This window comes from Opisthocomus hoazin, chromosome 12 (assembly GCF_030867145.1).
Source record: "Opisthocomus hoazin isolate bOpiHoa1 chromosome 12, bOpiHoa1.hap1, whole genome shotgun sequence".
In the NCBI taxonomy this organism is placed as follows: Eukaryota; Metazoa; Chordata; class Aves; order Opisthocomiformes; family Opisthocomidae; genus Opisthocomus; species Opisthocomus hoazin.
Window position 1 is genome coordinate 4,231,723 of NC_134425.1, and position 23,408 is coordinate 4,255,130.

General features: G+C 61.0%; 4 protein-coding genes across 6 annotated transcripts; 2 read left to right on the plus strand and 2 right to left on the minus strand.

The window, feature by feature from the left end:
- Nucleotides 1-243: 243 nt before the first annotated feature.
- Nucleotides 244-1,874, plus strand: LOC142362839 (uncharacterized). 2 transcript variants are annotated; one of them, XM_075433550.1, is made up of 3 exons: nt 244-847; nt 997-1,164; nt 1,248-1,874. In XM_075433550.1, the coding sequence occupies exons 2-3, from the start codon at nt 1,003-1,005 to the stop codon at nt 1,473-1,475; spliced, it is 390 nt and encodes a 129-aa protein (XP_075289665.1). In that variant the 5' UTR covers nt 244-847; nt 997-1,002; the 3' UTR covers nt 1,476-1,874. The 2 variants fall into 2 exon arrangements, with proteins under 2 accessions (XP_075289665.1, XP_075289664.1); XM_075433549.1 differs by having other exon boundaries at nt 244-1,164.
- LOC142362838 (pre-mRNA-splicing factor ATP-dependent RNA helicase PRP16-like) lies at nt 1,851-11,612 on the minus strand. The gene is made up of 26 exons (XM_075433548.1): nt 11,177-11,612; nt 10,474-10,661; nt 10,212-10,316; nt 9,616-9,781; nt 9,383-9,501; nt 9,161-9,237; nt 8,832-8,987; nt 8,452-8,613; nt 8,259-8,366; nt 7,260-7,372; nt 7,019-7,156; nt 6,577-6,763; nt 6,299-6,484; nt 5,708-5,848; nt 5,432-5,542; nt 5,241-5,357; nt 4,884-4,991; nt 4,653-4,765; nt 3,917-4,125; nt 3,685-3,839; nt 3,447-3,602; nt 3,237-3,371; nt 3,032-3,157; nt 2,536-2,631; nt 2,258-2,379; nt 1,851-2,112 (listed from the first exon to the last, which is right to left on the minus strand). Exons 1-26 carry the CDS (start codon nt 11,518-11,520, stop codon nt 2,028-2,030), a joined length of 3,723 nt encoding a protein of 1,240 aa, XP_075289663.1. The 5' UTR covers nt 11,521-11,612; the 3' UTR covers nt 1,851-2,027.
- A 248-nt stretch (nt 11,613-11,860) lies between these two features.
- LOC142362833 (uncharacterized) lies at nt 11,861-13,491 on the plus strand. Of its 2 annotated transcripts, XM_075433525.1 has the most exons (3): nt 11,861-12,464; nt 12,614-12,781; nt 12,865-13,491. In XM_075433525.1, the coding sequence occupies exons 2-3, from the start codon at nt 12,620-12,622 to the stop codon at nt 13,090-13,092; spliced, it is 390 nt and encodes a 129-aa protein (XP_075289640.1). In that variant the 5' UTR covers nt 11,861-12,464; nt 12,614-12,619; the 3' UTR covers nt 13,093-13,491. The 2 variants fall into 2 exon arrangements, with proteins under 2 accessions (XP_075289640.1, XP_075289639.1); XM_075433524.1 differs by having other exon boundaries at nt 11,861-12,781.
- On the minus strand, nt 13,468-23,204 carry LOC142362832 (pre-mRNA-splicing factor ATP-dependent RNA helicase PRP16-like). The gene is made up of 26 exons (XM_075433523.1): nt 22,789-23,204; nt 22,086-22,273; nt 21,824-21,928; nt 21,228-21,393; nt 20,995-21,113; nt 20,773-20,849; nt 20,444-20,599; nt 20,064-20,225; nt 19,871-19,978; nt 18,877-18,989; nt 18,636-18,773; nt 18,194-18,380; nt 17,916-18,101; nt 17,325-17,465; nt 17,049-17,159; nt 16,858-16,974; nt 16,501-16,608; nt 16,270-16,382; nt 15,534-15,742; nt 15,302-15,456; nt 15,064-15,219; nt 14,854-14,988; nt 14,649-14,774; nt 14,153-14,248; nt 13,875-13,996; nt 13,468-13,729 (listed from the first exon to the last, which is right to left on the minus strand). Exons 1-26 carry the CDS (start codon nt 23,130-23,132, stop codon nt 13,645-13,647), a joined length of 3,723 nt encoding a protein of 1,240 aa, XP_075289638.1. The 5' UTR covers nt 23,133-23,204; the 3' UTR covers nt 13,468-13,644.
- Nucleotides 23,205-23,408: the final 204 nt, after the last annotated feature.

Consider the following 23,408-nt stretch of genomic DNA (forward strand, 5'->3'; position numbering starts at 1 on the left):
CCGTTGCCTCGGCAACCGTTAGCCCGCTAACTCAGCGGTGCGTCGGCGCCGCCACGCCCACCCCACAGTGCTCCGCGGGAGGAGCCGCTCTAGCCACGCGCACCATAGACGCGCCAGCCACAACCTATCGGCCTGGCGGCCACCATAGAGTACAGGGCGTGCTGCCGGGCTCTCGGCGGACTTCCGGCCTAGGGGAACGGGAGGGGGTCACGTGGCCACGGGAGGACTTCCGGCCGTGGAGGGCGCGGCTGGAGCAGAGCGGGGTTCCGGGAGGAGACGCGGGGACACCCCCGGGGACAGCCCGGACGGGGAGGAGGGGGAGAGCCGCCGGACCACCCCACGGACGGGGGAGCAGGGGGAGAGCCCCCCGCACCCCCCCGGAAGGGGAGGGCAGTACCCCCCCGCCAGGCCCTGCGGACCAGGCCCTGCAGAGACCCCACGGGCACCCCCGCCCAGGCCCGGCCGCTCGCACGCGCTCCCCCCAGCACGCCCGGACAGACAGACGAAGAGAGAACAGAGCCCTGCAGCAAAGCCTGTGCTGCAGGAGCGGGCAGCGAGCTGGGCTCAGCAGCAGGACAGAGGGCACAGACCGCGCTCTGCCAGGAACCGGCACCAGCACAGCCATGCAGCCCCCGCTAACGCATCTCCTTCTCTGCAGATGCGGGCAGGGCAGGAGTGGAGCCAGGGCCTGCAGCACAGCCTGGCTCAGCTGCAGGAGGAGCTGGGAGCCAGCCGGGCCCGGGAGCAGCGATGGCTGCAGCAGCTCAGCAGAGTCAACAAGACCATCAGAGCCCTGCAGTGAGAAATTTCCTCCAACAGAAAGCACCTGGCAGAGGCCTGGCAGCAGGTGAGGGCAGGGATGGGACAGCCCCAAGACACAGCCAGCCACCACGCAGCCCTCAGTGCCAGAGCAGCAGAGCGCTGCAGAGAGCCCTTCCCAGCTGCCAGAGCCCCAGCCTGCCCCCGGCTCAGCCAGCCACCCTCCCTGCCCCACAGCTTCACATGCAGGCGCAGGACATGGCAGCCCTGCAGGCAGAGCTGGCCCAAGCCCAGCAAGAGCAAGCCAAGCAGCAGGAGAAGACTGCAGCCTACGAGGAGCAGAGGCAGCAGATTTACTGGGAGCTGAGGAAGCTGCAGGGGTCCCAGGAGCAGAGCGAGCAGCGGGTAAGCATGTCCCCAGCCTTCCCACAGCGCACCGGAGCTGTGCTCGGGTGCTCTCTCTCCCATCGCCTCTCTGCCACCGACAGGTCCAGGCCGTCCAGGACAGGCTGCAGGAGCTGAGCAGCCGAGCCCAGCACTGGCAGCAGCTACAGCAGGACAGAGAGCAAGCTCTGGCTGTGCGAGAAGAGGAGCTGGTTGGTTGCAAGGTGGATCTGGCTTTCCTCAGGGAAGATCTCAGCAGGGCCACAGCCCAGGTGCAGGACAGGAACAGGCAGCACCACAGCCCAAGGGCAGGAGCACGGCTGGGCCCCTAGCACCAGGGAACGACAGATGCTGGCCCAGAGGCAGGGCAGAGGTGGAGAGGACAGGGCAGGGACAGTGTGCTGCAGATCCCAGGCCACCGAGGGAGGAGGCTGTGGGTCTGGCAGCAGCAGGGCTGAACATCATCTTCTCCCTGAACTAGCCCTCAGGGACAGCTGGGCGCCAGCCAGGCCACGGGTGGTGGGAGAGCTGCTGGGACAGACAGTCTTCATCCTCTAGGGCAGGGTAATTCTGTGCTTTGTCCCGGGCTCTACAGGGGAACCACCTGACAGTACCAGCCCTGCATGAATCTGCACGCCTGCCTCCACCCAGCACTCGCCTCCAGGACAAGCAGCAGCGCAAAACGTAGCAAGGATTCGGCTGACAACTTTTAAAAAAATAAAATTCTTTCTGTTCTGTAGCAAAATTAGGGCCAAGCACCATGGCCTTCCTGGGTCCGCTGTAGAGCACCTCATGGAGTAGAGTGACCAGGGGAGCTGGGCACTCTCCGAAGACTCGGCCGCTGGTGGAAGTCTTCAAGCCTCGAAGCAACGGGCACTGCCTTCTTAGAGGCCAAAGCGGGCTGGGGTGTGTCGTGGTGTCAGGCGCTCCCCCTGCTCCTTGCGCCCAGGGGTGTAGATTTTAGTAGATCTGCCAGGAAAGGACAAGGGTGATGCCTGGAATACGCAACCTTTCCCTGCACCAGAACACCCGCGGGGAAGCTGGGATCCTCCCCGCAGCTCCCTGCGCCTGCTCTCAAGCAGACAACCCCTGGGCAGGCGGGGCCAGCACCTACCTCGCGCTGCCCAGCGGGTTACGGCGCTCCTGCTCTTCCCGGCGAGCACGCAGCTGCTCCTCAGCCAAAGCCATCTCTTCCTCCATGGCAGACACCTCCTCCTTGGCACGGCGGCGGTTCTCCTGGAGCAAGGCAGCAGCAGGTCAGGGACAGGCAGAGGGCTGGCCAGCAGCAGACTCTCTGCAGGCCCTCCACGTGAAAACACAAACACGCACTGCACTAGAACACACGTGCAGTGAGCCCGCTGTCTGCCAGCTCGGCCTGGACAGGAGACTGACCTGGCGTGACTTGCCAGCGTGTTTGATGCTGTAGAACATGGGGCCCAGCTCTGCCAGCCACTCTCCATCCACAGCAGTGACACACTGCATGTATTCCTGCAGGGACAGAAGGAAAAACCAGGGGAGCAGGATGGCTTTCTCAGCACCTGGGCACCATTTTCAGAGCCACGGCAGCTCCCTCCCTCCCCCACTTGCTGATGGCACTTCTCGGCCTGGGACTATGCCCCTTCCAGACAATTCCTCCTGCCCTCAGAAGCTGCCACGGGCTGGGCTTGGGGAGACCACAAAAAAGTTCAAGTACGTCTCACCTAGGCCAGGAAAAAGTATTGGGAAAGGGACAAACAAAGACTCTGCAGATGACACAGACATGCCTAGCTGGTACAGAAGAGAAAGGCTGAGAACTGCTCTTCTGACAGATCCTGGCGTCACAGCAACGCCCTTCCACCTCCCTCAGAGCGCTCCTCACCCCTCCTGCCAGCCCTCAGCTCACGCTCACCTTGGTGGTCATGACCAGCTCGTGATACACGATGTAGTCTGGTGTGTAGCCCATGCCAAACAGAGAGCTCGTGGGGTGCAGGTGGCAGGGCATGCCTGTGCGGATGTTCACGTACTCCCTGATGCCCTGCCAAGAGAAGCGTGCTTAGCCCACCTGTTCCTAGACAGGGCCTCGCAGCCCCCAGGCCAGCACAGACGCCTCTCACCTTCAGCTTTGCAGCTTGATGGAAATACGCAGCACAGATGCACTTCCTGACAACATCCCAGTCCGTACCACAGGATGCCAGGCTCATCCGCTGCTGCACCATAATGTCCTTGAGCTGGGCACGCACCTCCCGCACCTGCAAAGACCCGTGGCAGTCGGATCCGTCCCCGCCATCAGGCTCCCTCCCCCAGCCTCGCCGCCACAGCCTCACCTTCCGCATGGCCTTGGCATGGATGAAGTGCTGGTTGCACCACAGCGTAGAATAGCTGTTGTTCTTCCACTGCAGGTAAACATTCAGGTAACTCAAGTGATCGCTCTCTGGAACAGCAAATTTCTCCCGCACTTGGTCGCTCTCCTCCTCTCGGCCCTGAAGGGTGAGCAAAGAACACAGGTTAGTCAAAGGGCAGGGCAGGGGAAGGCCCCAAACTGCTGAAAGAGCAAACCGGTACCTTAGGCCGATAAAAGATGGCAGGCACAGACAACATGGAGACAATCAGCAAGATCTCAGAGCTGCAACCCATGTCGCAGGAGACAATGAGCATTTTGGAGAGCGCGGGATCCAGTGGGAACTCCACCATGAGGCGTCCTGTTGCGGTCAGACCACCTGCAGAACAGCACAGGGATCAGCAGCTGGGCAGGTCCCAGTTCCACGGGCTGACACCTCGCCCCCGCAGCAGATACCTGTGTTATCCAGGGCCCCCAGGATCCACAGCTGGTACATGGAGTTCAGCATGTTGTCCTCGGGGGGCGGATCCATGAAGTGGAACTGCAGCAGGTCCTGCACACCCAGGGACTTGAGCAAAAGCACCACGTTGGCAAGGTTGGTGCGCTGGATCTCGGGCACCGTGGTTGTCAGCAGCTCGTTCTTGCAGGCGCTCTGGGTGTAGAGCCTGGGGAACAGATGCCAAGAGCGTGCTCCTCCTCCCGTTCCGAGCACTGCTCCTGGCTGACTCACCAGCCGTTCGTTGCCCAACGCAGCCAAGCACGGCACGGGGCAGCAACTGCACACGCAGCCAGCCCAGTCCGCAGGACCCCAGGGAGGAACCTCTGCCCTGGCCGAAGCGTGGCCTCCCCAGCACGTCAGGGCGCCATACAGGCTCTCCAGCACGGCCCTTCCCTGGGCGCAGACCAGTCTCAAAGCAAAGCCTTGAGAAAGCTGCCTTTGGCTTGGCTGTTGTCCTGACAGCGTCAAGGGTGCAACGGCCACGAGTGAAGACAGGCAAGGGAAGAAACTGCAGCGTATCCTTTCCTCCGCAGAGGCACTGGGTCCAAACGAGAAGGCCTCAAGGCCTGCGTACTGCCCTCACCACCCCAAGAAGTTCAAGACAACAAACAGCTCCAGTGAGGAAAAAGATAAATATAACCTGATGCCAAGGTGCAGACACCACAGAAACGGGAACACCGGTGACGTGCCTACCTGAAGCAGTGGCCTGGGCCCGTTCGGCCAGCTCGGCCCGCCCTCTGATTGGCATTGGCTTGGCTGATGGGGTAGATCTGCAGTGCATCCATGCCGATACGGGGGTTGAAAACCTGCAGGGCACAAGAAGAGCAGACTGAAGGAAGAGGAAGGCTGGGTCGCTACAACAGAACTCCCTCAACCCAACCCCAGAGATCACAGACATAAACAGCAGAGGGAATCCTGGCTTACCTTCAACTTGCAGTAGCCAGAGTCAATCACAAACATGATGCCGTCCACCGTCAGTGAGGTCTCTGCAATGTTGGTGGCAACAATGCACTTCCTGACCCCATCCGGAGCCTGCAAGCACACCGCACATCAGTCAGATCCCCGGGCAAGGGCCTCTGCACTGCTGAGGAAGAGCGCAGAGCAGCAACAGAGACCCCAGAGAGACAGGGGTGACTCCTGAGAAGCTGAGGGGACACACGCTTTCCCTCGCCCTCCACATGCAATACAAAAGGCACGCCTGCACCTCTCACTCCTGCTCAGTCGTCTTCCCTGCACTAGTTTCCCTTGTCCCCACTCCCACCACAGAGCACACGTCAGCACCTTCTGGAAGATCTTGGCCTGCAGGTCCGACGGTAGCTGAGAATAGATAGGCAGCACAGCAAGAGCAGGCGCCTTCTCCAGCTCCTCAAGGTGCTCCACAATTTGCTCTGAGGTCACCTAGACACAAGGAGGGGTATAAATGTAACACTAAAACAACAAGGGGTAAGACAGTGCCTGCCCTTCCAGCTCACCTCTATGTCCTCCTGGCCAGGCATGAAGACGAGGATGTCTCCGGGAGCACCAGACAAATGGACCTGCAGGGCTTGTTTCACCGCAGCCTCCACGTAGTCCTCCTGGGGGGTCTGAAAGGCACAGCCCGGGTTACAGATGCCAGCAATCTCACCTGCCCTGTCCTGTGCACAAGAGTGCAGCACAGCACAGCTGCTCCTCCTCTGTCCTTTCTCTCCACCGCAGACTACAGTACACCCAGGTCACAACAGAACTTCCCTCTGCAACGTTAACCGTACCTTGCTGAAAAGAATATCGACGGGGAAAGTGCGCCCGGGAATGTGGAAAACAGGAACGTTCCCGAAGAAGGAGGCAAATTTCTCGGCATCCATGGTGGCCGAGGTGACAATCAGCTTCAGGTCCGAGCGTCGGGCCACCACCTAGAAAGCAGACAAAAGGAACAATAAGGAAGGGGCATCTGCGCAGGGCTGCAGACTGCTTCTGTTACTACTGAGACAACAGCACAGGACAGAGCTCCTGCTGTACTCTAGAGGCACTGGCCACCAGTGCCAGGGAACGCAGACGCTGTACGAGCTGTGCAGTTCAGCAGACCAGCCGACCTCAGTCCAGGAAGCCTCAAGCCAGCAAAGCTCTCTGTACCTAGAGTTTCTGACAGTCAGCCAGCAAGCCTCAGGCAGAACTTAGGCACCAGGGAAGATTCAGTTCCCCAGAACCAGGGACCAGGAGGCTGGAGCAGCAAGCGCAGAGACATGGCACCTCTCCTTCCCTCTCCCAGGCCTGGGAGGGAAGCGTTGTCCCTGCCAATCCTCTGCTTTAAGCCCAGCTCGTGTTCCCTGCGCTGCTGCCCTCTCGTCCAGGCTCACACACACCTCCCGAAGCAGGCCAAAGAGCACGTCCGTATTGAGCGAGCGCTCGTGGGCCTCATCCATGATGATAGCACTGTAGTTGTCCAGGTCAGCCTCTCGCAGCGACTCGCGAAGCAGGATCCCGTCTGTCATGTACTTGATCACTGTGCTCTCAGACGTGCAGTCCTCAAAGCGGATGGCATAGCCCACCTGGGAGGGCACAGAGATTCCAGCCGGTATTCCCACAGCCCCAGGCACTCACCGCCATCAGGCAACACCCCTGCACCCGCTGCCAGGCTCACCTCCTCTCCCAGGCGCACCCCCATCTCTTCACTGACCCGCTTGGCAACCGACATGGCCGCCACTCTGCGGGGCTGGGTGCAGCCGATCATGCCATAGTCTGTGTAGCCATCCTCGTGGAGGTACTGCGTCAGCTGCGTCGTCTTCCCGCTCCCCGTCTCCCCCACCACAATCACAATGCTGTTGTCTCTGCAGAAAGGCAAAAAATCATTTCTTCATACACCACGAAGAAGGGCTTTTGCGTTCACAGCCCCGGCTGGCCACCCAAGCGTTGTCCTGCTGGGGCAGGAGAGCTGCCACCGACCGCACAAAGCGACGGGCTTTGTTTCCTGAGGGTACAGCTTCTGAAGGGGCCGGGTATCTCGGAGAATTTCTCAGTCAGGTTCCTGAGATGTAGGCCAGTGCCCTGGGGATGCTCTACGGCTGGCTCCCTAGCAGCCATACCTGAGGATGGAGAGCAGCTCCTGCCGCACAGCAAAGATGGGCAGATACTGTCTCTGCTCCAGGATGGATTTCTTCTTGGCGAACTCGCTGCTGGCTTCGCTTTTTTCTTTCACGTGTTCGGCAAACTTCTGCTCAGCCCTAAGGAAACAGCAGAAGTCCTGAAACCGCCTCTCCACACACCTTGCTACGCCTACAACCCCCGTCACTGCCTGAGCAGGACCAATTCAAAGGAAGTTCCTACTTGTAATCCACTTTGCCATCTTCTGCCACCATCTCGTCCTTTTCCTCCTCTTTCTTGATCCCCATAATGTCTCCCAGCTTCGTGCCTGCCAGCTCCCAGTGCTTATGCTGAGCCTGGAAGGACAGAGAGCAGTGTAACTTTGCCACAGCAAGCCAAGCACCGACAAATCTTTCTTCTCCAGTCTTTAGTGCATTAGCCCCACAATTCCCCAGTGCTACGACGCAGAACGCACTACCAACCCCGTTCCTACATCAAGTCCCCCACTTCCAAGTGAACCGGAGCAGAGCTTTGAGACACTGGTCTGGATACAGAGACTACAGGCACAGGACGACCAACCGCCTCTGAAAAAAACGGTTCCAGCTGCCGATCCTTCCACTAAATTTGAACTTAGATCTACACGAATCTGAACCAGAGGTGATCTTCCTGCCCTTGGCAGGTGGTCACAGGCCTCTCTCCCACCTTCCTGTTTGATCTCGCCTCTGACAGCAGTTTAGCTTCTGCCTTCATTCCGCTCGTAGCATATGTAGCTCAAATCCACTCAGTTTCAATTTACAAGGAACACATCTGTGCTTTCCCCACAGCTACCACAGAAGCTTTAGAGAAAGTCCCTAGAAAACACCCCCAAAAACTACAAAAACCTCTTTTGCTGAGACACAACAAGATACGTTCTGCCACCGCACTGACTGCTGACTGTCCTAAGCTACCTTGCACTCTTCCACCTGCTCTCCCCTCCCATGGTCCCAAAGTCCTTTGCATCAGAGTCCTCTGCACAAGCGCACAGTGATTCATGTCCCAGGCAGTGCCCAAGGAAATCACATCACAGCAGCTGCTTACGAGACCACGCAACGAGCTCGGCTGCCAGGATTTCCCCGCTCACAACAATAGGAATGCCTTAGCCTGATCACCGCCACAGCCTCTGTTCTGCAACGTCCAGACAAATGCTGTGGGGCACTACGCAGCACGTACAGTGGGGTAGTAAGCCAAAAGGTCGCAGCATACCCTCTTACGCTCCTTTTGCTCCCTGTGCTTGCGCACCAGTTGGCTGCCTTTCCGGGCTATGATGGCCAAATCCGAGGTGGCATCCTTGACAGGGATGACTGGCTCTGGCTAGAGGAAAGAAGCACTGCGTCAGCACAGGGAGCTCGCACTCGCAGGGCTCCCTGCCGTCAGTCCCGCCAGCCACAGCCTCTACCTGCTTGGTGAAGACAATCCTTCCATCTAGGAAAGGGGGCACCAGGTTGTGCACCAACAGATGCACTTTGGCTGAGTTGTCCTCCTCAAAATCTTCGCCCACTTCAATCCGATGAACCACGCCACTGGTCAGCATGCGATTTGTCTCCCAGCGCTCGTTATCCTGCAGGAAACAACCTATCAGAAAATACATAGAAGCCCCACGGAAAGCCCAAAAGATGACACCAGGAGACTGAGCTCAGGTCTGGGCCGGGCACTGACAACAGGATGAAACGGAGGGCTCTAGCCTCCAGTAACCGGAAGCAACAGGGTGTCTCGAGGGGCAGCAAAACGAGCAGCGCCCGCACGTTCGGAGCAGCCGACCCCGCACCTCGCCCCCACCTCATTGATCTGCCGCCGCTGTGCCGAGATGCGCTTCTGCCTCTGCTTGTGCAAGTGCTGCTCCCGCTTCTTCACGTACTCCTCGGAGGAGGAGGCCAAGGGGTTGTGAAACTCATTGTAGCCCTCGTCCATCATGTACCAGTCCCGGTCAGCTTGCTAGGGGGGGAGAGGGCTGCCCTGAGCTCCGCCAGCCCTCATCCCGCTGGGGCCAGGACCTCCCGCTGCCCCCCATCCCGCTGACTAGTGGTGGCCCCGCGGCCTGCCCAGCCCAGCCCGGCAGCCCCCAGCCCGCCACCTAACCCGCTCCTTGCCCGCCTTCGAGCTCTCACCCGCTGGTCATCCTCCCACTGCTGTCGCTCCTCCTCCGTCTCAAAGGCAATGCCCTCCTCCCCGTCCGCACGCTGCCCTGGGGGCGGGGGGTGAGCCGCTCAGTCCGGACACCGGCCTGGCTGCCGGTCCAGAGGAAACCCCGCAGAGCCTGACCCTGCGCGGCGCAGGGGAGGGGGATTCCGCCACTGCCCAGCCTGGGCAGCTCAGCCCGAGCTCCTCACCTCTCCCTCTGGACAGCCGTGGCGTGGCCCCCAGGTGTCTGCGGTCATCAGCCCACTCGTTGTATTTGTACGACGGGGTGGGCAACGGCGTCTTGTCCGCGTACCTGCTCCTCACAGACCTGAAGAAACAGCGCGAGGGAGGAACCGGTGGGCACAGTCAGGCGCTGCTCTTACACACACCCTCCCCTTTCTGCAGCAAAAACGCTCACAGGCACAGCCCCCGGCACTGATACCTGTCCCGGTCTCTCCGGTCCGTGTCCCGCAGCGACGATGCCCGGTGGCTGCGCTCTGAGTCCCGGTAGGAAGGCGTGGGCGAGGGAGATTCCCACTGTGAGCGGCGGGCACTGCTGGAGCCACCATCATCTTCCTCCCAGCCGGAGCGAGACGGAGTAGCTGCATCTAGCAGAGCAGAGGAGGTTTGACACCCAGTGTTCAAACAGTGACCGCCAGCACCTGGAGCCGCCGTACACCTTCCAGCAAGGAGCATGGAGAGAGGGTACCACCCATCTGCCCTCCCTCAAAGAGAGGGTGCCGACCCAGCGATTCCAGGGAAAACTGCCAAAGGACCCCATCTCTGTCACACTGACCCAGAACAGATCCCGCTACGCAGAGACCAGCCAGACTTTCACACACAGGGCTGGCAAAGTGCTCCCAGACCCTGCTCAAACTAGGAGTTTGACACTTGCCCTAACCACAAACCCTCAAAGCTACAGGCTTTTCTACCCACATGCATCCTGAAAAAAAAACAGGAAGAAACAAAGAAAAAAAAAAAAGACCAAGCCCCTTTCTGTCAGCTCTCACACGAGAACTCCGCAGGTCCCACTCCTACCTTTGGGCCGATGCCTGGGGCTCTCCGGTTCGCTCCTCCTGCTGCTCCGCTCTGAAGAACCATCTCTCTCTGATCTGCTGCTGTGACGACTCCGGTCCCGCTCCTCTGTGAAAAGAACATGAGGTCAGGCGCCCAGCGCACAAATGGGCTTCCCGAGTCTGCTGCACAAAACACCACGAGCATCAGCTAAGGACTGCAAACAGGCTGAGGGACCAGCCCCAAGCCTACGCAGGAAGAGTCACAAAGGGCTCTGAGCAGTTACCTCGGTCCCGTTTACGACCGTGGTCCCGATCACTACCGCGTTCCTTCTTTCGCTCCTTCTCCTCCTTGGAGGAGGCAAAGACACCGTGCTCCCGACGCTCCCTCTCCCGCTGCCGGCTGCGTTCCCAGAACTCCTCGCTGACACCCCCTGTGTAGGAAGGCGTTTCCACGTGGACAGAGCGGTAATGCCTGGAAAAGCAGAGCAGAGAGAAGAAAAGCTCAGCAGTGCTGAGGAACAGCTGGCCTTTGACTCGCCCCACACAAGCCTAGTTCCCCGCGCTGCCACAGCAGAAGCTCACGGTTACAGGCGCTCTCTCCACCCTTCGCTAACCGCCCACCAGCCCTGCCGATGCTCTCAGAGGCGCGCACCCCTGAGCTGGCCTCGGCCTCCAGGCACGCCGAAGCAGATGCCCTCACAAGGGGGTGGCTGCTGCCTGCAGGCCCGCCAGCACCCAAACGCGCTCCTGCCCGCACGCCTCAGGGAGGGCACCGGGGAACGAGCCCTTCTCAGACTCCGCAGCCCAACACCAGTGCCCCACAGCCCTTCCCTGAGGAGACCTCCAGGCCTCCCCACCACCCAGGAGGCCCCGGCCCTGGCTGTATCCCCACAGACGCGGCCCACACCCACGCTCCTTCCCCCGCGGCGGACGCAGCGGCTGCAAAGCCCTCGGTGCCAGCACCGGGAGCCCCCAGGCTGACCCCACCTGTCCCTGCGGCCGCTCCGGCTGCTCCGATCGCTCTCCTCCTCCTCCTCCTCCTCCTCCTCCTCCTCCTCGGGGCTGCCCGCCTCGTCGCGGCCCTCCTCCCAGTCCTTGTAGGAGGAGACCCGGGACCGCTTCCCGCCGGCGGCCGCCTCGTCCTCCCGCTCCCGCCGCTTCCGAGCCGCCAACACGTCCAGGCCCAGCAAGGAGGCCCGCGGGGCCGGCGCCTTGAAGACGTGCTGCTCGGCGGCGGCGCTCCGGCCCCGCAGGACCAGGCCGCCGGCCTCCTCCTCCGGGCCCGTCCCCGCCAGCCGGTGCAGCCACTCCTCGCTCGCCTCCGCCGCCATCGCCGCCGGGCGCCCGGCCGTCAGCGGGAGGGTGGGCGCCGGAGCCCTGCCCCGGGCCCGCTCCCGCACCCCTCCTCCCCGCCCGCCAACCTCCCTGCCGTTGCCTCGGCAACCGTTAGCCCGCTAACTCAGCGGTGCGTCGGCGCCGCCACGCCCACCCCACAGTGCTCCGCGGGAGGAGCCGCTCTAGCCACGCGCACCATAGACGCGCCAGCCACAACCTATCGGCCTGGCGGCCACCATAGAGTACAGGGCGTGCTGCCGGGCTCTCGGCGGACTTCCGGCCTAGGGGAACGGGAGGGGGTCACGTGGCCACGGGAGGACTTCCGGCCGTGGAGGGCGCGGCTGGAGCAGAGCGGGGTTCCGGGAGGAGACGCGGGGACACCCCCGGGGACAGCCCGGACGGGGAGGAGGGGGAGAGCCGCCGGACCACCCCACGGACGGGGGAGCAGGGGGAGAGCCCCCCGCACCCCCCCGGAAGGGGAGGGCAGTACCCCCCCGCCAGGCCCTGCGGACCAGGCCCTGCAGAGACCCCACGGGCACCCCCGCCCAGGCCCGGCCGCTCGCACGCGCTCCCCCCAGCACGCCCGGACAGACAGACGAAGAGAGAACAGAGCCCTGCAGCAAAGCCTGTGCTGCAGGAGCGGGCAGCGAGCTGGGCTCAGCAGCAGGACAGAGGGCACAGACCGCGCTCTGCCAGGAACCGGCACCAGCACAGCCATGCAGCCCCCGCTAACGCATCTCCTTCTCTGCAGATGCGGGCAGGGCAGGAGTGGAGCCAGGGCCTGCAGCACAGCCTGGCTCAGCTGCAGGAGGAGCTGGGAGCCAGCCGGGCCCGGGAGCAGCGATGGCTGCAGCAGCTCAGCAGAGTCAACAAGACCATCAGAGCCCTGCAGTGAGAAATTTCCTCCAACAGAAAGCACCTGGCAGAGGCCTGGCAGCAGGTGAGGGCAGGGATGGGACAGCCCCAAGACACAGCCAGCCACCACGCAGCCCTCAGTGCCAGAGCAGCAGAGCGCTGCAGAGAGCCCTTCCCAGCTGCCAGAGCCCCAGCCTGCCCCCGGCTCAGCCAGCCACCCTCCCTGCCCCACAGCTTCACATGCAGGCGCAGGACATGGCAGCCCTGCAGGCAGAGCTGGCCCAAGCCCAGCAAGAGCAAGCCAAGCAGCAGGAGAAGACTGCAGCCTACGAGGAGCAGAGGCAGCAGATTTACTGGGAGCTGAGGAAGCTGCAGGGGTCCCAGGAGCAGAGCGAGCAGCGGGTAAGCATGTCCCCAGCCTTCCCACAGCGCACCGGAGCTGTGCTCGGGTGCTCTCTCTCCCATCGCCTCTCTGCCACCGACAGGTCCAGGCCGTCCAGGACAGGCTGCAGGAGCTGAGCAGCCGAGCCCAGCACTGGCAGCAGCTACAGCAGGACAGAGAGCAAGCTCTGGCTGTGCGAGAAGAGGAGCTGGTTGGTTGCAAGGTGGATCTGGCTTTCCTCAGGGAAGATCTCAGCAGGGCCACAGCCCAGGTGCAGGACAGGAACAGGCAGCACCACAGCCCAAGGGCAGGAGCACGGCTGGGCCCCTAGCACCAGGGAACGACAGATGCTGGCCCAGAGGCAGGGCAGAGGTGGAGAGGACAGGGCAGGGACAGTGTGCTGCAGATCCCAGGCCACCGAGGGAGGAGGCTGTGGGTCTGGCAGCAGCAGGGCTGAACATCATCTTCTCCCTGAACTAGCCCTCAGGGACAGCTGGGCGCCAGCCAGGCCACGGGTGGTGGGAGAGCTGCTGGGACAGACAGTCTTCATCCTCTAGGGCAGGGTAATTCTGTGCTTTGTCCCGGGCTCTACAGGGGAACCACCTGACAGTACCAGCCCTGCATGAATCTGCACGCCTGCCTCCACCCAGCACTCGCCTCCAGGACAAGCAGCAGCGCAAAACGTAGCAAGGATTCGGCTGACAACTTTTAAAAAAATAAAATTCTTTCTGTTCTGTAGCAAAATTAGGGCCAAGCACCATGGCCTTCCTGGGTCCGCTGTAGAGCACCTCATGGAGTAGAGTGACCAGGGGAGCTGGGCACTCTCCGAAGACTCGGCCGCTGGTGGAAGTCTTCAAGCCTCGAAGCAACGGGCACTGCCTTCTTAGAGGCCAAAGCGGGCTGGGGTGTGTCGTGGTGTCAGGCGCTCCCCCTGCTCCTTGCGCCCAGGGGTGTAGATTTTAGTAGATCTGCCAGGAAAGGACAAGGGTGATGCCTGGAATACGCAACCTTTCCCTGCACCAGAACACCCGCGGGGAAGCTGGGATCCTCCCCGCAGCTCCCTGCGCCTGCTCTCAAGCAGACAACCCCTGGGCAGGCGGGGCCAGCACCTACCTCGCGCTGCCCAGCGGGTTACGGCGCTCCTGCTCTTCCCGGCGAGCACGCAGCTGCTCCTCAGCCAAAGCCATCTCTTCCTCCATGGCAGACACCTCCTCCTTGGCACGGCGGCGGTTCTCCTGGAGCAAGGCAGCAGCAGGTCAGGGACAGGCAGAGGGCTGGCCAGCAGCAGACTCTCTGCAGGCCCTCCACGTGAAAACACAAACACGCACTGCACTAGAACACACGTGCAGTGAGCCCGCTGTCTGCCAGCTCGGCCTGGACAGGAGACTGACCTGGCGTGACTTGCCAGCGTGTTTGATGCTGTAGAACATGGGGCCCAGCTCTGCCAGCCACTCTCCATCCACAGCAGTGACACACTGCATGTATTCCTGCAGGGACAGAAGGAAAAACCAGGGGAGCAGGATGGCTTTCTCAGCACCTGGGCACCATTTTCAGAGCCACGGCAGCTCCCTCCCTCCCCCACTTGCTGATGGCACTTCTCGGCCTGGGACTATGCCCCTTCCAGACAATTCCTCCTGCCCTCAGAAGCTGCCACGGGCTGGGCTTGGGGAGACCACAAAAAAGTTCAAGTACGTCTCACCTAGGCCAGGAAAAAGTATTGGGAAAGGGACAAACAAAGACTCTGCAGATGACACAGACATGCCTAGCTGGTACAGAAGAGAAAGGCTGAGAACTGCTCTTCTGACAGATCCTGGCGTCACAGCAACGCCCTTCCACCTCCCTCAGAGCGCTCCTCACCCCTCCTGCCAGCCCTCAGCTCACGCTCACCTTGGTGGTCATGACCAGCTCGTGATACACGATGTAGTCTGGTGTGTAGCCCATGCCAAACAGAGAGCTCGTGGGGTGCAGGTGGCAGGGCATGCCTGTGCGGATGTTCACGTACTCCCCGATGCCCTGCCAAGAGAAGCGTGCTTAGCCCACCTGTTCCTAGACAGGGCCTCGCAGCCCCCAGGCCAGCACAGACGCCTCTCACCTTCAGCTTTGCAGCTTGATGGAAATACGCAGCACAGATGCACTTCCTGACAACATCCCAGTCCGTACCACAGGATGCCAGGCTCATCCGCTGCTGCACCATAATGTCCTTGAGCTGGGCACGCACCTCCCGCACCTGCAAAGACCCGTGGCAGTCGGATCCGTCCCCGCCATCAGGCTCCCTCCCCCAGCCTCGCCGCCACAGCCTCACCTTCCGCATGGCCTTGGCATGGATGAAGTGCTGGTTGCACCACAGCGTAGAATAGCTGTTGTTCTTCCACTGCAGGTAAACATTCAGGTAACTCAAGTGATCGCTCTCTGGAACAGCAAATTTCTCCCGCACTTGGTCGCTCTCCTCCTCTCGGCCCTGAAGGGCGAGCAAAGAACACAGGTTAGTCAAAGGGCAGGGCAGGGGAAGGCCCCAAACTGCTGAAAGAGCAAACCGGTACCTTAGGCCGATAAAAGATGGCAGGCACAGACAACATGGAGACAATCAGCAAGATCTCAGAGCTGCAACCCATGTCGCAGGAGACAATGAGCATTTTGGAGAGCGCGGGATCCAGTGGGAACTCCACCATGAGGCGTCCTGTTGCGGTCAGACCACCTGCAGAACAGCACAGGGATCAGCAGCTGGGCAGGTCCCAGTTCCACGGGCTGACACCTCGCCCCCGCAGCAGATACCTGTGTTATCCAGGGCCCCCAGGATCCACAGCTGGTACATGGAGTTCAGCATGTTGTCCTCGGGGGGCGGATCCATGAAGTGGAACTGCAGCAGGTCCTGCACACCCAGGGACTTGAGCAAAAGCACCACGTTGGCAAGGTTGGTGCGCTGGATCTCGGGCACCGTGGTTGTCAGCAGCTCGTTCTTGTAGGCGCTCTGGGTGTAGAGCCTGGGGAACAGATGCCAAGAGCGTGCTCCTCCTCCCGTTCCGAGCACTGCTCCTGGCTGACTCACCAGCCGTTCGTTGCCCAACGCAGCCAAGCACGGCACGGGGCAGCAACTGCACACGCAGCCAGCCCAGTCCGCAGGACCCCAGGGAGGAACCTCTGCCCTGGCCGAAGCGTGGCCTCCCCAGCACGTCAGGGTGCCATACAGCCTCTCCAGCACGGCCCTTCCCTGGGCGCAGACCAGTCTCAAAGCAAAGCCTTGAGAAAGCTGCCTTTGGCTTGGCTGTTGTCCTGACAGCGTCAAGGGTGCAACGGCCACGAGTGAAGACAGGCAAGGGAAGAAACTGCAGCGTATCCTTTCCTCCGCAGAGGCACTGGGTCCAAAAGAGAAGGCCTCAAGGCCTGCGTACTGCCCTCACCACCCCAAGAAGTTCAAGACAACAAACAGCTCCAGTGAGGAAAAAGATAAATATAACCTGATGCCAAGGTGCAGACACCACAGAAACGGGAACACCGGTGACGTGCCTACCTGAAGCAGTGGCCTGGGCCCGTTCGGCCAGCTCGGCCCGCCCTCTGATTGGCATTGGCTTGGCTGATGGGGTAGATCTGCAGTGCATCCATGCCGATACGGGGGTTGAAAACCTGCAGGGCACAAGAAGAGCAGACTGAAGGAAGAGGAAGGCTGGGTCGCTACAACAGAACTCCCTCAACCCAACCCCAGAGATCACAGACATAAACAGCAGAGGGAATCCTGGCTTACCTTCAACTTGCAGTAGCCAGAGTCAATCACAAACATGATGCCGTCCACCGTCAGTGAGGTCTCTGCAATGTTGGTGGCAACAATGCACTTCCTGACCCCATCCGGAGCCTGCAAGCACACCGCACATCAGTCAGATCCCCGGGCAAGGGCCTCTGCACTGCTGAGGAAGAGCGCAGAGCAGCAACAGAGACCCCAGAGAGACAGGGGTGACTCCTGAGAAGCTGAGGGGACACACGCTTTCCCTCGCCCTCCACATGCAATACAAAAGGCACGCCTGCACCTCTCACTCCTGCTCAGTCGTCTTCCCTGCACTAGTTTCCCTTGTCCCCACTCCCACCACAGAGCACACGTCAGCACCTTCTGGAAGATCTTGGCCTGCAGGTCCGACGGTAGCTGAGAATAGATAGGCAGCACAGCAAGAGCAGGCGCCTTCTCCAGCTCCTCAAGGTGCTCCACAATTTGCTCTGAGGTCACCTAGACACAAGGAGGGGTATAAATGTAACACTAAAACAACAAGGGGTAAGACAGTGCCTGCCCTTCCAGCTCACCTCTATGTCCTCCTGGCCAGGCATGAAGACGAGGATGTCTCCGGGAGCACCAGACAAATGGACCTGCAGGGCTTGTTTCACCGCAGCCTCCACGTAGTCCTCCTGGGGGGTCTGAAAGGCACAGCCCGGGTTACAGATGCCAGCAATCTCACCTGCCCTGTCCTGTGCACAAGAGTGCAGCACAGCACAGCTGCTCCTCCTCTGTCCTTTCTCTCCACCGCAGACTACAGTACACCCAGGTCACAACAGAACTTCCCTCTGCAACGTTAACCGTACCTTGCTGAAAAGAATATCGACGGGGAAAGTGCGCCCGGGAATGTGGAAAACAGGAACGTTCCCGAAGAAGGAGGCAAATTTCTCGGCATCCATGGTGGCCGAGGTGACAATCAGCTTCAGGTCCGAGCGTCGGGCCACCACCTAGAAAGCAGACAAAAGGAACAATAAGGAAGGGGCATCTGCGCAGGGCTGCAGACTGCTTCTGTTACTACTGAGACAACAGCACAGGACAGAGCTCCTGCTGTACTCTAGAGGCACTGGCCACCAGTGCCAGGGAACGCAGACGCTGTACGAGCTGTGCAGTTCAGCAGACCAGCCGACCTCAGTCCAGGAAGCCTCAAGCCAGCAAAGCTCTCTGTACCTAGAGTTTCTGACAGTCAGCCAGCAAGCCTCAGGCAGAACTTAGGCACCAGGGAAGATTCAGTTCCCCAGAACCAGGGACCAGGAGGCTGGAGCAGCAAGCGCAGAGACATGGCACCTCTCCTTCCCTCTCCCAGGCCTGGGAGGGAAGCGTTGTCCCTGCCAATCCTCTGCTTTAAGCCCAGCTCGTGTTCCCTGCGCTGCTGCCCTCTCGTCCAGGCTCACACGCACCTCCCGAAGCAGGCCAAAGAGCACGTCCGTATTGAGCGAGCGCTCGTGGGCCTCATCCATGATGATAGCACTGTAGTTGTCCAGGTCAGCCTCTCGCAGCGACTCGCGAAGCAGGATCCCGTCTGTCATGTACTTGATCACTGTGCTCTCAGACGTGCAGTCCTCAAAGCGGATGGCATAGCCCACCTGGGAGGGCACAGAGATTCCAGCCGGTATTCCCACAGCCCCAGGCACTCACCGCCATCAGGCAACACCCCTGCACCCGCTGCCAGGCTCACCTCCTCTCCCAGGCGCACCCCCATCTCTTCACTGACCCGCTTGGCAACCGACATGGCCGCCACTCTGCGGGGCTGGGTGCAGCCGATCATGCCATAGTCTGTGTAGCCATCCTCGTGGAGGTACTGCGTCAGCTGCGTCGTCTTCCCGCTCCCCGTCTCCCCCACCACAATCACAATGCTGTTGTCTCTGCAGAAAGGCAAAAAATCATTTCTTCATACACCACGAAGAAGGGCTTTTGCGTTCACAGCCCCGGCTGGCCACCCAAGCGTTGTCCTGCTGGGGCAGGAGAGCTGCCACCGACCGCACAAAGCGACGGGCTTTGTTTCCTGAGGGTACAGCTTCTGAAGGGGCCAGGTATCTCGGAGAATTTCTCAGTCAGGTTCCTGAGATGTAGGCCAGTGCCCTGGGGATGCTCTACGGCTGGCTCCCTAGCAGCCATACCTGAGGATGGAGAGCAGCTCCTGCCGCACAGCAAAGATGGGCAGATACTGTCTCTGCTCCAGGATGGATTTCTTCTTGGCGAACTCGCTGCTGGCTTCGCTTTTTTCTTTCACGTGTTCGGCAAACTTCTGCTCAGCCCTAAGGAAACAGCAGAAGTCCTGAAACCGCCTCTCCACACACCTTGCTACGCCTACAACCCCCGTCACTGCCTGAGCAGGACCAATTCAAAGGAAGTTCCTACTTGTAATCCACTTTGCCATCTTCTGCCACCATCTCGTCCTTTTCCTCCTCTTTCTTGATCCCCATAATGTCTCCCAGCTTCGTGCCTGCCAGCTCCCAGTGCTTATGCTGAGCCTGGAAGGACAGAGAGCAGTGTAACTTTGCCACAGCAAGCACCGACAAATCTTTCTTCTCCAGTCTTTAGTGTATTAGCCCCACAATTCCCCAGTGCTACGACGCAGAATGCACTACCAACCCCGTTCCTACATCAAGTCCCCCACTTCCAAGTGAACCGGAGCAGAGCTTTGAGACACTGGTCTGGATACAGAGACTACAGGCACAGGACGACCAACCGCCTCTGAAAAAAACGGTTCCAGCTGCCGATCCTTCCACTAAATTTGAACTTAGATCTACACGAATCTGAACCAGAGGTGATCTTCCTGCCCTTGGCAGGTGGTCACAGGCCTCTCTCCCACCTTCCTGTTTGATCTCGCCTCTGACAGCAGTTTAGCTTCTGCCTTCATTCCGCTCGTAGCATACGTAGCTCAAATCCACTCAGTTTCAATTTACAAGGAACACATCTGTGCTTTCCCCACAGCTACCACAGAAGCTTTAGAGAAAGTCCCTAGAAAACACCCCCAAAAACTACAAAAACCTCTTTTGCTGAGACACAACAAGATACGTTCTGCCACCGCACTGACTGCTGACTGTCCTAAGCTACCTTGCGCTCTTCCACCTGCTCTCCCCTCCCATGGTCCCAAAGTCCTTTGCATCAGAGTCCTCTGCACAAGCGCACAGTGATTCATGTCCCAGGCAGTGCCCAAGGAAATCACATCACAGCAGCTGCTTACGAGACCACGCAACGAGCTCGGCTGCCAGGATTTCCCCGCTCACAACAATAGGAATGCCTTAGCCTGATCACCGCCACAGCCTCTGTTCTGCAACGTCCAGACAAATGCTGTGGGGCACTACGCAGCACGTACAGTGGGGTAGTAAGCCAAAAGGTCGCAGCATACCCTCTTACGCTCCTTTTGCTCCCTGTGCTTGCGCACCAGTTGGCTGCCTTTCCGGGCTATGATGGCCAAATCCGAGGTGGCATCCTTGACAGGGATGACTGGCTCTGGCTAGAGGAAAGAAGCACTGCGTCAGCACAGGGAGCTCGCACTCGCAGGGCTCCCTGCCGTCAGTCCCGCCAGCCACAGCCTCTACCTGCTTGGTGAAGACAATCCTTCCATCTAGGAAAGGGGGCACCAGGTTGTGCACCAACAGATGCACTTTGGCTGAGTTGTCCTCCTCAAAATCTTCGCCCACTTCAATCCGATGAACCACGCCACTGGTCAGCATGCGATTTGTCTCCCAGCGCTCGTTATCCTGCAGGAAACAACCTATCAGAAAATACATAGAAGCCCCACGGAAAGCCCAAAAGATGACACCAGGAGACTGAGCTCAGGTCTGGGCCGGGCACTGACAACAGGATGAAACGGAGGGCTCTAGCCTCCAGTAACCGGAAGCAACAGGGTGTCTCGAGGGGCAGCAAAACGAGCAGCGCCCGCACGTTCGGAGCAGCCGACCCCGCACCTCGCCCCCACCTCATTGATCTGCCGCCGCTGTGCCGAGATGCGCTTCTGCCTCTGCTTGTGCAAGTGCTGCTCCCGCTTCTTCACGTACTCCTCGGAGGAGGAGGCCAAGGGGTTGTGAAACTCGTCGTAGCCCTCGTCCATCATGTACCAGTCCCGGTCAGCTTGCTAGGGGGGGAGAGGGCTGCCCTGAGCTCCGCCAGCCCTCATCCCGCTGGGGCCAGGACCTCCCGCTGCCCCCCATCCCGCTGACTAGTGGTGGCCCCGCGGCCTGCCCAGCCCAGCCCGGCAGCCCCCAGCCCGCCACCTAACCCGCTCCTTGCCCGCCTTCGAGCTCTCACCCGCTGGTCATCCTCCCACTGCTGTCGCTCCTCCTCCGTCTCAAAGGCAATGCCCTCCTCCCCGTCCGCACGCTGCCCTGGGGGCGGGGGGTGAGCTGCTCAGTCCGGACACCGGCCTGGCTGCCGGTCCAGAGGAAACCCCGCAGAGCCTGACCCTGCGCGGCGCAGGGGAGGGGGATTCCGCCACTGCCCAGCCTGGGCAGCTCAGCCCGAGCTCCTCACCTCTCCCTCTGGACAGCCGTGGCGTGGCCCCCAGGTGTCTGCGGTCATCAGCCCACTCGTTGTATTTGTACGACGGGGTGGGCAACGGCGTCTTGTCCGCGTACCTGCTCCTCACAGACCTGAAGAAACAGCGCGAGGGAGGAACCGGTGGGCACAGTCAGGCGCTGCTCTTACACACACCCTCCCCTTTCTGCAGCAAAAACGCTCACAGGCGCAGCCCCCGGCACTGATACCTGTCCCGGTCTCTCCGGTCCGTGTCCCGCAGCGACGATGCCCGGTGGCTGCGCTCTGAGTCCCGGTAGGAAGGCGTGGGCGAGGGAGATTCCCACTGTGAGCGGCGGGCACTGCTGGAGCCACCATCATCTTCCTCCCAGCCGGAGCGAGACGGAGTAGCTGCATCTAGCAGAGCAGAGGAGGTTTGACACCCAGTGTTCAAACAGTGACCGCCAGCACCTGGAGCCGCCGTACACCTTCCAGCAAGGAGCATGGAGAGAGGGTACCACCCATCTGCCCTCCCTCAAAGAGAGGGTGCCGACCCAGCGATTCCAGGGAAAACTGCCAAAGGACCCCATCTCTGTCACACTGACCCAGAACAGATCCCGCTACGCAGAGACCAGCCAGACTTTCACACACAGGGCTGGCAAAGTGCTCCCAGACCCCGCTCAAACTAGGAGTTTGACACTTGCCCTAACCACAAACCCTCAAAGCTACAGGCTTTTCTACCCACATGCATCCTGAAAAAAAAACAGGAAGAAACAAAGAAAAAAAAAAAAGACCAAGCCCCTTTCTGTCAGCTCTCACACGAGAACTCCGCAGGTCCCACTCCTACCTTTGGGCCGATGCCTGGGGCTCTCCGGTTCGCTCCTCCTGCTGCTCCGCTCTGAAGAACCATCTCTCTCTGATCTGCTGCTGTGACGACTCCGGTCCCGCTCCTCTGTGAAAAGAACATGAGGTCAGGCGCCCAGCGCACAAATGGGCTTCCCGAGTCTGCTGCACAAAACACCACGAGCATCAGCTAAGGACTGCAAACAGGCTGAGGGACCAGCCCCAAGCCTACGCAGGAAGAGTCACAAAGGGCTCTGAGCAGTTACCTCGGTCCCGTTTACGACCGTGGTCCCGATCACTACCGCGTTCCTTCTTTCGCTCCTTCTCCTCCTTGGAGGAGGCAAAGACACCGTGCTCCCGACGCTCCCTCTCCCGCTGCCGGCTGCGTTCCCAGAACTCCTCGCTGACACCCCCTGTGTAGGAAGGCGTTTCCACGTGGACAGAGCGGTAATGCCTGGAAAAGCAGAGCAGAGAGAAGAAAAGCTCAGCAGTGCTGAGGAACAGCTGGCCTTTGACTCGCCCCACACAAGCCTAGTTCCCCGCGCTGCCACAGCAGAAGCTCACGGTTACAGGCGCTCTCTCCACCCTTCGCTAACTGCCCACCAGCCCTGCCGATGCTCTCAGAGGCGCGCACCCCTGAGCTGGCCTCGGCCTCCAGGCACGCCGAAGCAGATGCCCTCACAAGGGGGTGGCTGCTGCCTGCAGGCCCGCCAGCACCCAAACGCGCTCCTGCCTGCACGCCTCAGGGAGGGCACCGGGGAACGAGCCCTTCTCAGACTCCGCAGCCCAACACCAGTGCCCCACAGCCCTTCCCTGAGGAGACCTCCAGGCCTCCCCACCACCCAGGAGGCCCCGGCCCTGGCTGTATCCCCACAGACGCGGCCCACACCCACGCTCCTTCCCCCGCGGCGGACGCAGCGGCTGCAAAGCCCTCGGTGCCAGCACCGGGAGCCCCCAGGCTGACCCCACCTGTCCCTGCGGCCGCTCCGGCTGCTCCGATCGCTCTCCTCCTCCTCCTCCTCCTCCTCCTCCTCCTCCTCGGGGCTGCCCGCCTCGTCGCGGCCCTCCTCCCAGTCCTTGTAGGAGGAGACCCGGGACCGCTTCCCGCCGGCGGCCGCCTCGTCCTCCCGCTCCCGCCGCTTCCGAGCCGCCAACACGTCCAGGCCCAGCAAGGAGGCCCGCGGGGCCGGCGCCTTGAAGACGTGCTGCTCGGCAGCGGCGCTCCGGCCCCGCAGGACCAGGCCGCCGGCCTCCTCCTCCGGGCCCGTCCCCGCCAGCCGGTGCAGCCACTCCTCGCTCGCCTCCGCCGCCATCGCCGCCGGGCGCCCGGCCGTCAGCGGGAGGGTGGGCGCCGGAGCCCTGCCCCGGGCCCGCTCCCGCACCCCTCCTCCCCGCCCACCAACCTCCCTGCCGTTGCCTCGGCAACCGTTAGCCCGCTAACTCAGCGGTGCGTCGGCGCCGCCACGCCCACCCCACAGTGCTCCGCGGGAGGAGCCGCTCTAGCCACGCGCACCATAGACGCGCCAGCCACAACCTATCGGCCTGGCGGCCACCATAGAGTACAGGGCGTGCTGCCGGGCTCTCGGCGG

What these genes read in the sequence shown, in the direction of transcription:
- LOC142362833 (XM_075433524.1), top strand. Translation starts at nt 12,368, where the DNA reads ATGGCTGCAGCAGCTCAGCAGAGTCAACAAGACCATCAGAGCCCTGCA. An exon ending in AGGAGCAGAGCGAGCAGCGG is followed by an intron (nt 12,782 to 12,864) that starts GTAAGCATGTCC and finishes TGCCACCGACAG; the next exon opens with GTCCAGGCCGTCCAGGACAG.
- LOC142362838 (XM_075433548.1), bottom strand. Translation starts at nt 11,520, where the DNA reads ATGGCGGCGGAGGCGAGCGAGGAGTGGCTGCACCGGCTGGCGGGGACG. An exon ending in GATGGCAAAGTGGATTACAA is followed by an intron (nt 7,157 to 7,259) that starts GTAGGAACTTCC and finishes CTGTTTCCTTAG; the next exon opens with GGCTGAGCAGAAGTTTGCCG. An exon ending in ACGCTGGCAAGTCACGCCAG is followed by an intron (nt 2,380 to 2,535) that starts GTCAGTCTCCTG and finishes GCCTTGCTCCAG; the next exon opens with GAGAACCGCCGCCGTGCCAA.
- LOC142362832 (XM_075433523.1), bottom strand. Translation starts at nt 23,132, where the DNA reads ATGGCGGCGGAGGCGAGCGAGGAGTGGCTGCACCGGCTGGCGGGGACG. An exon ending in CTGGCCAGGAGGACATAGAG is followed by an intron (nt 16,975 to 17,048) that starts GTGAGCTGGAAG and finishes CCTTGTGTCTAG; the next exon opens with GTGACCTCAGAGCAAATTGT. An exon ending in GGGGGCCCTGGATAACACAG is followed by an intron (nt 15,457 to 15,533) that starts GTATCTGCTGCG and finishes GCTGTTCTGCAG; the next exon opens with GTGGTCTGACCGCAACAGGA.
- LOC142362839 (XM_075433549.1), top strand. Translation starts at nt 751, where the DNA reads ATGGCTGCAGCAGCTCAGCAGAGTCAACAAGACCATCAGAGCCCTGCA. An exon ending in AGGAGCAGAGCGAGCAGCGG is followed by an intron (nt 1,165 to 1,247) that starts GTAAGCATGTCC and finishes TGCCACCGACAG; the next exon opens with GTCCAGGCCGTCCAGGACAG.